Source organism: Cucurbita maxima, unplaced genomic scaffold (assembly GCF_002738345.1).
Source record: "Cucurbita maxima cultivar Rimu unplaced genomic scaffold, Cmax_1.0 Cma_Scf00041, whole genome shotgun sequence".
Classification (NCBI taxonomy): Eukaryota; Viridiplantae; Streptophyta; class Magnoliopsida; order Cucurbitales; family Cucurbitaceae; genus Cucurbita; species Cucurbita maxima.
In genome coordinates, this window is record NW_019272057.1 from 1,359,271 (window position 1) to 1,371,989 (window position 12,719).

General features: G+C 38.4%; 4 protein-coding genes across 6 annotated transcripts in view; 1 reads left to right on the top strand and 3 right to left on the bottom strand.

Moving 5' to 3' along the window:
- LOC111469658 (ubiquinone biosynthesis O-methyltransferase, mitochondrial) overlaps positions 1-2,418 on the bottom strand; it is a 5,158-nt gene extending 2,740 nt beyond the window's left edge. The window contains exons 1-3 of the mRNA XM_023114999.1: positions 2,066-2,418; positions 1,134-1,223; positions 448-526 (exon numbers count right to left, since the gene is read on the bottom strand). Of these exons, the coding sequence (XP_022970767.1) occupies positions 448-526; positions 1,134-1,223; positions 2,066-2,364 (468 nt within the window). The 5' untranslated portion in view covers positions 2,365-2,418. The remainder of the gene's footprint in view (positions 1-447; positions 527-1,133; positions 1,224-2,065) is intronic.
- A 2,204-nt stretch (positions 2,419-4,622) lies between these two features.
- LOC111469710 (protein TOO MANY MOUTHS-like) lies at positions 4,623-6,013 on the bottom strand. The gene has a single exon (XM_023115096.1). The coding sequence runs from the start codon at positions 5,969-5,971 to the stop codon at positions 4,634-4,636; it is 1,338 nt and encodes a 445-aa protein (XP_022970864.1). The 5' UTR covers positions 5,972-6,013; the 3' UTR covers positions 4,623-4,633.
- Positions 6,014-6,305: 292 nt separating this feature from the next.
- Positions 6,306-11,470, bottom strand: LOC111469708 (protein MAIN-LIKE 2-like). Of its 3 annotated transcripts, none has more exons than XR_002714917.1 (8): positions 10,428-11,383; positions 9,660-10,304; positions 9,372-9,539; positions 8,877-9,266; positions 7,928-8,802; positions 7,694-7,788; positions 7,488-7,557; positions 6,306-6,629 (listed from the first exon to the last, which is right to left on the bottom strand). XR_002714917.1 is itself a non-coding variant. In XM_023115094.1 (8 exons), the coding sequence occupies exons 2-7, from the start codon at positions 10,533-10,535 to the stop codon at positions 7,536-7,538; spliced, it is 2,208 nt and encodes a 735-aa protein (XP_022970862.1). In that variant the 5' UTR covers positions 10,536-10,543; positions 11,390-11,470; the 3' UTR covers positions 6,306-6,629; positions 7,488-7,535. The 3 variants fall into 3 exon arrangements, 2 of the variants coding, with proteins under 2 accessions (XP_022970862.1, XP_022970861.1); XM_023115094.1 differs by lacking the exon at positions 7,694-7,788 and adding an exon at positions 11,390-11,470 and having other exon boundaries at positions 10,428-10,543; XM_023115093.1 differs by lacking the exon at positions 7,694-7,788.
- Positions 11,471-11,964: 494 nt separating this feature from the next.
- The window catches only part of LOC111469737 (DNA-directed RNA polymerase III subunit rpc6), a 2,323-nt gene continuing 1,568 nt past the window's right edge, over positions 11,965-12,719 (top strand). The window contains exon 1 of the mRNA XM_023115135.1: positions 11,965-12,266. The gene's annotated coding sequence lies outside the window, so the exon portion shown is untranslated. The remainder of the gene's footprint in view (positions 12,267-12,719) is intronic.

Genomic DNA, 12,719 nt, shown 5'->3' on the forward strand with positions numbered 1-12,719 from the left:
GGGAAGGACTTCTAAAGTACAAAGATAACATACGCTGACAGAAATGACATACAATAAAATACGAAATCAAAAAGCTTTTGTTATTACAGTTTTGACAGCTTATGACTCTATAAGACAAGAAGAAGATATAGGGAATTGAATGAATAAAAGCTGAGCTACACCAACAAATATGATCTACAAGTGCTTTAAAAATTGTTTGATAATATGAGCTCAATTCACTGAGAAATTGTGTGGTTTTTGTACTAATAAGTTGACAACTTGTAAATCTATTATTAATAATTATCGACTCATTTCCAAAGAATAAATTTAAGAATTATTGCTTTAGTTAACAGATATAAATTGGGGAAATGAATTTGGAAAACCCCAAACTCTGGGAACTAGACAAATGGACAATAAAATTTCCCTTTGTAATAAGAATACAGCAAGACCAAAAAGAAAACTAGAGACCTCAGAGAGAATTCCACCACCACAACCAACGTCAATAATTTTCAGTCCTTCAAAAGGCCTAATAGAACAAGGGTCCCTCCTGCAACAAATTTAACCTATCAGAGATTCAGAATTCCTGGAACAGTATGAGGTGAAAAAAAATCAAATTCACTAGTATTTGCACTGAGTTGTAAACTTTATATTTCAGGAACCAAAAACATGGTAGATATTAAAAGCATATCATGTCTAATACCATTCTATACATATAATTTTACTAGAATTCTAAGGAGAATCTCAGTTTCATATTTTCAGCACAACTGAAAGAACCAGAAGCATCAATAAGCAATCAGGTTTTGAATACTATTAACTAATATAAAACAGATATAGAATGAATATGCATGGACCCAATTTTTATGCAGTTGGCCTTGGTCTAGGAAGAATACGTTGCTATCCATGCATTGTGTTGTTCTTAATTAAAATTATCATCTATCCTGCTATAAAATGGTGGTGGTGGTTTGTCCTAAAAATAACTAAAAAGGTTTCAAATCTACATGGTTTGGGTAAAAACCCAAAAGAGATAAATTTAAAGTCAGTAGCCAGCCATCATGATAGTTACTGGAACCAACATTCAAATGTGCTTGGAAGACCCAGCATAAAAGTGGGGGGCGGGGGGTTTAGTTGCCGTTGAAAATAAACCAGAGAAGTACCTAAAATGCCGACAAAGAGTGGATCTGATGAACGAGACTCTTGCAGGATTCAGCGCATGTAATGGCTTAAATGGCCCTTCAGAGTCCCACCTAAAAATCACAGCTTCAGTCTTCACAAAGTGACCGAGTGCTTTAATGCTTATTATGGCTTGAACTAAGTTCTAGAATGAAATATATTCAAAGAGAATTGAGCATGAACAAAAATGATAGCAAGACAAGGATGATATTAGGGACATAGAGAATTCGAAAGTTATCCAGCACATTAGATACTTTTTTGATGAAGAAACAATGAGATACTTTACATATAGCACTATACAAATAAAATGACTGTTGAATACTCTTTCTTACTTCTCCAAACCAAAGACAGAGAAACACTAACTATCAAAAGAATGTGCGACCAAAATATGATCCAAAGAGCATATGCAATCGAGATCATATCAAATTAAACGATGATCTCGAACAACCACCAAAACTCCATTCTCAGACACTTGCATGAATACATTCGCAGAGCAAAAGCTTAACGTGAATTGGTTAACTTTTGAATAAGTATCAATAAAGGTTATACGTGCCATTAATATAGAACCTTCAAGCATTTCGATTCGTTATGCAGTGATAAAAAAATATTGTGAAAGTTTTGTTGCACAGATATGAGTGTGTGTGTGTAAGTGTAAGTGTAAAAGAATCTAACCAAGTAACAATGGATTGATTTCCAGGAAAACGGAGAGCAACCTCAAAAATCTCCAACCGTCGAAATATCATACTCCGTAAATTCGCAATAAGAATTGAACCCCAGTGAGACACTAAATACTTTCAAATTTCCAAATCATCAAACCCTAATTTCCTCCGAAACCATCCCAACTAAAGAACGAAAATAATTCAACAAAAAGAAATCATCTAAACAATGCATATTTTTTAGAGAATTCGACGATTACCAGGTGTCGGCAATGGCGGAGAATTTGGCAAGCTCGAATTGATTCACAGACGAGGTAGCAGAAGCATTTCTAACTATGTCCTCAGGTCGATTCACGCTTTGGAGCTCTGCATTTTGAGGCGGTGCAGAAGAAGAAGCGGCGGGAGATAGCGGCGGAGACGACGCATCAGAGAAGTGCCTGAAATGGTACAGAGTTTGCGGAGATCGATTTGCATGCAGATAATAATGGCGAACTCCGATGCCATGGAAAACGGTGGAGCTTAGAGCTCGGAGCTGGTTGATGCGGAATTTGGAAGCCATGAGTGAGAGAAACTGGAACGGTGAATTTTGGAGTCGGTCGAGTATGATTTGAAATTCCACAATTTTAAAAATTAAAATTTCTATTAGATAAATGTTTCCAAACTATAGAGTAAAAATTTGTTATGATGCATTTTCCCCTCTTTTAAACCTTGGTGTTATTACGACGGTTATTCCTTAATTTGGTTAATTTTTAAAATTCAAATATAATAGTGAATATTAAGGCGTTTTTGATAGTGCACGATGTATTAGGTAGGTACGAGAGCATTGTACAGTATACTATGATCAACTACTCTCTGAGATATTTTGTTATAAGGTAGTTTTCATAACCAGACGCAGTTTAATATTCGTGTCAAGTTAGGAGGTTCAGATTAATTCTAACGTTTCGGTCGAGAGCAACTCGACAACTCAATTCGTAAACTCCATCTAGGTTGTTCGTGTCACTGACTCAATCAATCCAAATTTCGAGTTGGTCTAAAAGATTTCTCGAACTCAACTCGTATACATCCTAAGACGTATATTTTAACTCTCGAGATACATCCCCGAAGTAACGAACACTTTTCTCAATATATATAGATTTAGTAACTGGTTTCCCACGTGAGTTTCTCCTCTAAGCTCTCATCAATGAATGGGCTAATAATGGATGGCCTGAATGATGCAAAGCACAACTGCATTTACTTTTGCTTTTCCCCTTTTCTAGGGGTTTCAGCGTGGGGATACATAGGATCATGAATGACCCTTTTTAAACCTTATTTTCCGGGCTTTTTTGTACTCCCGCTTCAAAATAGTAACACTCGATGGAAACCTTAGACGCGTTTTAAAACGGTGAGCCTGACAGTAATACGTAACGGGCAAAAGCATACGATATCTATTGGTAGTGGATTTTGGGCGTTACAAATGGTATCAGAGCCAAACACCGAACAGTATACTAGTGAGGAGGCTAGCCCCTGAGAAGGTAGATTGTGAGATTCTATATTGGTTGGAGAGGAGATCAAAACATTCTTATAAGGACGTGGAAACATCTCCCTAGTTGAGACTGACAACTATATATAACGGGTCAAATCGAATAATAGTGAGCTTGTTTTGTTACACTTTTCAACGGCATTCGTTCCTTCATAGCTAATCCAAACATAATTGAATGAGGTAAACATAATATATTTAAATGGATTTTGTAGTGAAATGAGGTAAAAAGTGAAAAAAAATTCTGGTGAAAAGAGGGTAGAAGTTTCAGAAAGTAAAAACTACAGAGGAGAGTAGTGGAATATGTATGGACAGTGTATGGTAAAATGTTAAAAAGTAAAACTTGTTTTGAGTTTGGTAGGTGCTTTCCAGCTCTCTTACAATGTTCAAGTGTCCTTTTTTGGACTCAGTTTTCTTTCTGAACGTCTTGTTTCATCAACCGCTACTGTTTCTGTCCTGCCAAGCCCCACGGTGTTGCTTTTTTTTGTAAATTTTTGTATTCCCTTTTCATGTAATTTTAAAAGGTTATAATATGATACTAGTCTTGTAGCCTCTCGGTTTAAACCTCCGAGTTCGAGGGAAGAGGGTAAAAAATTAACCGGAGCTACGACGGTGAAGTGAGCTATAATTCTATGAATTGAGAATTATGATTGTCGGTGAAGACAATGAGTGCAACGGAAGCTACGAATTCTGTAATCAGGTGACATTTGTAGGGCTTTCGAAAAAATGTAAGAAGAGTAGCATTTTCTCATCGAAAAGATGCAGAGACGTGATGAGCTTCAAGTACTATGCAAAGAACATATGGCTTTGAACATCGAGAAAAACATCCTATTCATGTTAGACTTATAAATCATTCTCTCGAGGCTAACTATAAATACGATGTCGTATAACACTAAATTTGATGCCTTATTTGGGAGAGCTCCAGCCTTTTAAGGAATTCAAAGCAAGCACCGGGCTTGTGTGATCAAATGAATGTCAGACAGGCTGTCGAAATTTGCACAAGCGTGTGGAACCATCACTGAGAGCGACATGTCGTTTTGAAACCAACACTAACTTTATGGTGGAATTTTGATCAACTTAATCTACTCCAAAGACTCCTTTTCGCACTGTCCTTTGGATCCTCCAACTTTGACTTGACCTCATTTTGAATTTGGATCTTGAGTTCTTGGTTCTGTCCCAACGCCTTTTCATCGAGTCGATTAACGGTCAACTAAGTTTAGGAGTCATTAGAACTCGTTGCTTAATTCGATGGTTACTGTAAATTTAATATATATCAATAACTAAACCTTAAACACGACATTTAAACCCGAGTTTATACATGGCGAATCAATTTAAACAAGAACAAACAAGTAACAAAAGCAAACGGATTACATAAGCTTGGTTTAGCTGGAGATTGGTTCATTGGTTGGATCAACGAGCCATCTTCCTGATTGGTTCCACAGACATTGACACCAAGTTTTTGGACAGTGGCTTGAGAAGGGCTAACGCAAAGGCCTGGATTTCCACTGAGATCCATGTTTTTGCCCAATCTCTTCAAGAAACTTGAGCTGAAAGGCACAGTGCCACTGAGGGAGTTTCTGCTGAGATTCAGGTGATAAATGCGAGATAGGCCACTGAATTCAGCTGGGATTTGGCCAGTTAAGTGGTTGTTTTGCAATGATAAAGTGGTCAAGTTTTTAAGCTGTGCGAAGCTTGGTGGGATGTTGCCAGAATAGCCAGAACTTGCAAGCCGGAGTTCTTGCAGCTTCACTAGTTTACTGAATACCAACGGCAGAGGAATTTGCATTGGATTGTCATCCATGATGAAGTACTGCAAGTTTTGCAACTTTCCCAGTCCTTTTGGTAAGTACCCACCAAGTTGGTTGCTACTCAAAGCCAAAAACACCAATGAATTCAGCTTCTTAATGCTATCAGGGATGGTGCCTGTGAGTGAATTGGAGCTCAAGTCAAGTTTCTGAAGCTGACCCAGTTGCCCAATTGTGGTTGGGATTGGTCCAGTGAGTGAATTGTAGCTCAAGTCCAGCCCTTCAAGGCATGTGAGGTTACCCAACTGGATTGGTATGCTGCCTGTGAGCAAATTGTAGCTGAAGTCAAGGTGCACCAACGACACCAACCCAAAGATCTCCGGTGGGATTGAGCCAAAAAGACAGTTTTGAGACAATGTGAGGATCTTCAAGGACTTAAGGGAAGAAAGTCGAGGTGGGATCGGACCGGTCAAGGCGGGATTCGATCGGAGGCTCAGCTGTTGCAAGGAGGAATTTGTGAAGGCTGTGGGGGAAACAGAGAGGTTGGTGTTGGTGTGAGTGAAGCAATTGAAAAAGAAGGCAGACTGAAGGTGAGGGAGATCAAATATCAATGATGGGAAAGTGGCGGTAGGTTTACAAGTGGGGTTTGGGGAGGTTCCAAAGTCAAGCCTGGAGACATGAAGCAGGGCAAGATTAGTGGGAGCTGCTTTGCACTCCAAACCAGGCCAAGAGGAGCCAGGTTGACAAGGGTTGGGATAAGAGACCCTCCAGTTTTGGTCAGAGGACATGGACTCCATGATCTTGAAAAGAGTCTCAGCTTCAAAGGGAAGCATGGAATTGGGAGCAAGTTTGTTGGCAAAAATGGGGGAAAACAGAGGAAGAAGAAGAACAAAGAAACAGTACATTGTGTCTGTGGAGTGGTTTTTTGGGACTCTGGTCAGCTGAAGAGGCCTAGTGTGTTTGGGGTGGGGGGTCTTAGGAGAAGAGAGAGCGTAGGGGAGGGTAAGATGTGACTGAAGTGATTTGTGGGGCAGTGGTAATTATAGTATTTTTGAGACATTTACTTTGATTGGGAATTTACAAGAAGTGAAGAGAGCATATGTTTCAGCTTTTTGGACACACATCATTTTGTTTTTGTTTCTTTTATCAGATCAAAAGGAAACAGAGCTCTTAAACTAATCAATGGTCAAACTCCCTAATAGCTTTTAAATAATCTTTATCTATCTATTACAAAAAGAATTGAAGAACCTAGTAAATATTATTATCATCTTATTAATCAACCAAAAATGATCATACAATTAGTGTAAACAATTAATAAATAAATACATGATTAATTTGATTGTAGTTCCAAGAAACAGAGCATTAAGAACTTTGCCACAGTAATCAAGGAAGATGCCTTGTTTTCATTTCTTTTGCTGGTCATTTCTTCAATCGGCCACTCTTGAATTCACCATACAATGGGTTGGGTAGCATCCAACACATTGGAACTTTACCCTCACAAAAGTTGTTAATTGTGATTTTTGTCTCTTTAACTTCAAGTCCCAAATCCAACAAAAAGAAAGCCTAAACCATCACAGAAAATCATGGTCATTTATATAAAAAGCAAAAGCTGCAGTTCAAATTTCATGCAGCTCAGTAAAGATACGTTAAACTAATGAATCCCTGAATTCAAGGTCTGAGTTTGAACAATATTTTATCAAACATAAACAATAAAATGGACGATACTCAATTACCAAACATTAGCATAGCTCAACCGATTTAGGCAAACACCCACGTTCAAACCCCACCCAGAGCTGACATTGAACTAAGAAAAACTTGTTTATTCAATTTACTTGGAATAGTGGGCGACTCTTGCACATCATTTAAAGTCAGCATTACGTTCCAAAGTACCGAAGTTCGAAAAAAGGAATTACAAGATGTTGATCCGGATCATTTTTTGAAGTGAAAGGACTACCTAGAAAACAAGATATAGAAAGGGATGATTGGTCTTTTGGAAAGAACTTGCCTCCAACAAATGCAAAAGACTAATTCAAGGTGATTAAGAATCTGACCAAGAAAAAAACTAAGACCCCGAGAGTCCTGCAATCAGATTTATGGGTCCCTTTGGCCCTAACTTTTTTTTCTGGTCTGAAGTGACAAAGATGATAAAAACAGAAGAATCAAATAGGAAACTTTTGAAGCTATGCATATATTTTGTGGTGAACTATTAGTAACCAACAAAGGGAATCAAACACTCCAGAAATGAACAGAAAAAATTGAGCAGAAACTGACATATCAACGGGTCCATCTGTTTACTGCACTACTTCAGACCGACCCAAACACAGTATAGAAAATATTCAACAGGAGCAGAAAACAACTTCAAGCAACAGTGACTATAAGATGCAAATTATTGGGGATTCTTCAGGAAAAAAATTTCCTCACCGGAAGTTGTAGCAAACGATTGTTTCCTTTTGGGCTACCCTCCTTGTTTCAAATACTTCCAAAGTGTGCTCTGTAACAAGGGAAAACTTGAAATCAATTCAAGGAATGTATTTCATCATGAAACCAAACTTAAAAAAAAAAGGGTAAAAATGAAGATTGCGTCACTCATGAAATATGATTAATGGGGCAAACCAAAATATTTTAACCTATCAGTATAAAAAAATTATATCCAACAGCTTCAAATGACTAAGCCTATCATCCATCGTGAAATTTATGCATTAGCCTTGGGCCGCACATTCATCTGTCAAAAAAGAAAGTGAAAGCCGTTTTAACCTTGACAGAAAGGAAAGAACTTGAATACACAACAATTGCATCACAAAGTCAACCAGCATACTAGGGCGGCAATTTTCACTGACCAAAGCTTGTCAAAATAATAATACCTCTGTTTTATATAAACACTGTTATTCCCTTTCTGCACCATAGCCTCATGAGGCACAAAAGATGTCTCTGAAACAATATCAGCAGGTAGTTCACCGGTCTGCGGAGAGCTCTTAAAAGAGCCATGGAAAAGCTCTGAATTATCAACTTTGTTAGCTGTGTCGGGGAACTTTGGCATGTTAACTTCCTCAGTTAAATGATAAAGCTGTGAGTCCTTGGCTTCCTCAGATGTAGGGAAATGCTGTCTATCAACAGTATCCATTGCACTACAAATCTGGGTATCTGTAACTTCATTGATTGTATCAGATAAATGTAGGTCATCGACATCCTTAGGTGCATCACACAGCTCTGCTTCATCAAGTTTAATACCAGCATGGCTTAACTCAGCCATATTTCCCCCAGCAGCATTATGGATCATCCCAGGATGGTCAACCCCTATATTGGCTCGACACAACTGCATGTTATCATCCTCATCAACTTCATGAATAAGTGGTAAATGATCCACCTCCACATCAACAGAACATAACTCTGGATGCTCCATCTCTCTATTCATGTGATGGAGTTGTAGTTGATCAACCTCAATGGCAGATTCGCAAAAATGAGATTGATCATCCTCACTAACTGCATTGTATTGCAATTGTTCCTCCTTCCTTACACGTTTTCCTATACCTCTCCTTCTGACTCTCTCTTTTCCCCTGACTCGTTTCCCAAGTTCAATTTGGGGGGTGGAGGACAAAATAATTGGACCTCCAACTTGATCTCTTAAGCAATCATGAGCAATGCATCTTATCCTTGAAATCAAATCAATTTGTTGCTGATCCAACCCTTTGGTTGGGAATGTATCTGCTATGTGTGCGATATCCCTCAAACCAGCATTCTGTTAAAACTTAAAAAGATTAAAACTAAACAACAGATTCAATTTGCATAATAATCTAAGAATTATGGCCTTACCGTCCTCTGAAACTCAGATGAGAGAGATATGGGCCTCCCAACAAACCTACGAGTAATTTTCAGGTACCATTGTGTGTATTCATTCTCATCTAAACTCTCATCACAATCAACAATTTGTCGTCCACGGTCTCTCCATTCATTAAGCTCGACTTCCATTTTTGCAGACAGATCAACTCCTCCATCAACACCCCGGCTCTTTCTCTCCCACCGTGGTACATCTTCTGGGATTGCCTGTGGCATACCATACTGCCTTAAGCAACGGTTAGGAAGATGCCTCTCTGCCTTATCAAAGCATATCAACATTGTCCTTGCCCTCCCAAGGAACAGAGAACTTTTAATATCTTCTGGAATTAGCATACTATCCATATTTCTATAAGGTAGCCACTCCACCTATAGGACAAAGTCAATTACAAACCTGGTCACACTCGGGTGTATTACAAATAATGCTCCGCTGTTCTAGAATTAGATGAGAAAGAATTAAAATATAGAGATTACATCACAAGGTTTCAGGGAATCCAAAGCCTTGCGGTAAAATACTACATCACGATTTGCTGTTGGACCACTTTGTTTTCCCTTCCATCTAAGCACAAATGGAAAGCGATTGTGCATTGGATCTTGATTTAGCTTTGGGCGCCCAATATTAAGGTGAAAGTAACTCCAGCACTGGAAAGTAAAACAAAAGCAAAGCCGATGTTCAATTAAAAATAACAATGCAGCTAAAGAAGATAAACGGATCACATGATGAAATAGGGGATAGGAAAGAGAAAAAGACCAATAATTAACCTGTAATAAGGTTAAGCAACCGCTGATGGTACTTTGTGACCTTAAGGAAGCATTTCCAAGAGCTCTGTACAAAAATGCTAATGCAGCTGCTCCCCAAGCAAACTTCCCACATTGGTCAAAATTCTCAAATAACGGAAGGTACATGACAGGCACTTTATTGCCAGTTGTGGTGGAAAATATTGTACTGCCTACGAGGTAAAGAAGATAAGCACGTGTATGCCGTTCAACAATTTCCATTGGAGCATCTTCATGGCACCGAGAAAAGAACTCTTTCAACCAACTAAGCTTAACCATTCCACCACTCGTATACCCAGGATCTGGGGCTTTTCCCAGATATCTCTCACAGACAGAGTGGCAGGTTGTATATGTTAAACCAATAACAGGGTCTCCATCAATTGCTAGTCCCAGTAAGAGAGCAACATCTTTCAGAGTTACAGTCAACTCCCCAACATTCAAGTGGAAGGTATTTGTTTCTCTTCTCCACCTCTCAACCAAAGCAGAAATCAGTGGGTTATCCAGACTGATTGCAGGAATCAATCTCAAGTACCCAAATCCAGCTCTCTCTACTAGTTCAATTTGTCTGGCCGTAAGTGTCCACTGATCAAGCTTGGAAGTGTGCTCATGGCACCTAAGAGCACCTCGCTCCTGCACAGCGTACCCATTAGTTCGAACCATCATTCATAATATTGAGAACTAAAATTAGAACTGTAACATACAAACAAAAAATACAGATGAAAATAAGAAAGTTCATCAGATTACAAACTGCACCTGACCATCCCAAACTGCTGAGGAGACGTGCTTCTCTTGGTCATAAAGAACCGAGCTCTCAATTGGTCCAGGATTGGTCCCATAAGGATCCATTAATGACACTTCCATCACTTTCACTGATCGGAACAGCAAAATGAGAGAAAAAAAGCCAACCATTTAACTCAAGTCCAACATCTCCAAGTTTACATGACACTGAGTATGACCATACCACATGATTAAAAAGACAGAAATGACTCAATCCCAGCTTGATCATATTTTGTACAAATATGCATTGAACATGTTAATGCGCTGGAGCCCTGATCAGCTTAATAAACAATATCAAGAAAACTTCACCTAAACTAAATGAAACATGCACAAACATGACCAATCAGGAAGTAACTGATTTTCTACTCTCACAGAATTAGTCCTCGAACAAAACTAACAGAGCTACATTAAAAGACTGTTCAAACACTCATGGAACGGATCAATGGGCCAGAGAACTGATCGTCATTCTAAATAAAAATATCACGTCAACATGACCAATAATTAAAAGAACGCTGCAGACAGAACCAATCAAGAGTGGATTTCCTTTTAAGATCCCTGAGCATCTCTGTCTGGGAATTAGGATTAGAAGGGGAAAAGGGAATTCCCACAAAATCAGCATCGTCACCCAAGAAAGTTTGGCCCCAAAAATCGGCAATTCATAACAATTACAGATACGCAATGCGCTCGGAATTGGATATTTATTCAAGCTCCTCATTCGTTGATTAAAGAAAAAAATGAATTGATTGGTAATTCGTAATCTGATTTTGGCGCGCGTTGAATAGAATCGAATACCGCGAAAGAACTTATTGGAAAGGGAAAGGAAAACCCTAAGCAAAGACGCAGATTGAGCAGCGTATATAAATGGCGGGGAAAAGAAATAAAACGCATAAAGGGATAAGAAAAGAGAGAGGGCGTTGGAAGCTGGTGAATGAAGTTACCTCAAAACGACGACGGAGGCGACCTTCGCACCGAAATGGAAAAACAAAAACCCTCGAAACGACGACAACATCGTCGTAGAACGCTGGACAACGACTGTATAAAATACTTTTTCAATTTTTTCAATTTATTTATTTTCTAAATTTCTGTTTTTTTAATTCTTTTCCTTATTTCTTTCTTTCTTTCTTTAATTTATTTTTATGTTCATTTCTTTAATAAATTATAAAATCGTAGGCCTCCAAATATATATGTATATATACATACATACAGAAACTTGGCTAGTAAGTCGTGTATGAAGCCAAATGAGAGCATGACCATTTGAGATTGTGCTAATAGATGGTATGAATATTCTAGTTTAGTAAGTAACCTATAAATACACACACTTTGAATTGTGTTAACCTAGAAGATGCACTTTGAACTAGGCGGTGTGCTAACAAGGACATTCTTTGGGTAACTTTACCTTCTCTCCTTGCTAATAATTTGAAACTGAGTTAAAAATGTGCCGGTTTTAAGAAGTCCAAAACTTTTTGGGCCATTTTTATAAATTTTCCCTTTTCCAATGGTCTCAAGAAAACTTAAAGCCCCGAAGGCATCGGTCAGTCGTTAGACTTCACTCCATCGCCCTTGTACGTTTGAGAGAAACCGAACGCCCCCTCGGCATCGATTTGCCGATCAAAACTGATCTCGCCGCCGCTCGTCCTCCCACCTCTCCCCGCATCGTCTTCTCTCCGTCGCCTCTCCGGGTGGTTTTCTGTAGATTGCTTAAACCCTAGCACTTTAGGGCGCTTCTCCATCGCTTTTGCGTTGCCACTGTTTCTGCAATTATCGTCTCTAAAACCTCGTAGTTCTGATATTTGATTTGAAGTCGCAGACCTTCAGGTATTCTTCCTGATTTCCCTATGAAATTACTTCAATATCGATTCTTAGATTATTTTATTTACTCCTCATTATGAATATATAAATGATTTACGCGCATATATATCATCTTGTTTTTGGTTTTTCTGATAGTTCCTAGCAACCATTTTCTTAACGTCTCTGCGATTGGCTTGTTCTGCTAAATTTACATATGATCGCTTCTCAATTTCTCACTTTTAGGTGCACGCGAAAGAAGAAAAATTGTGATTGTTCATTACCTATACTGCAGACCAAACTCAACGTGTTTTTTTCATGATTTTTTTGGGATAATTGTTCATAGTGACACATATCATCAAGAACTCTCAACAAAAATCTTTATGGATTTGAAATTGTTTTCCTCAAGTTCTATAGTTTTTGAAACAGCATGCTTTTTTTTTTTTTTTTTTTTTTTTTTTTTTTTTTTTTTTTTTTTTTTTT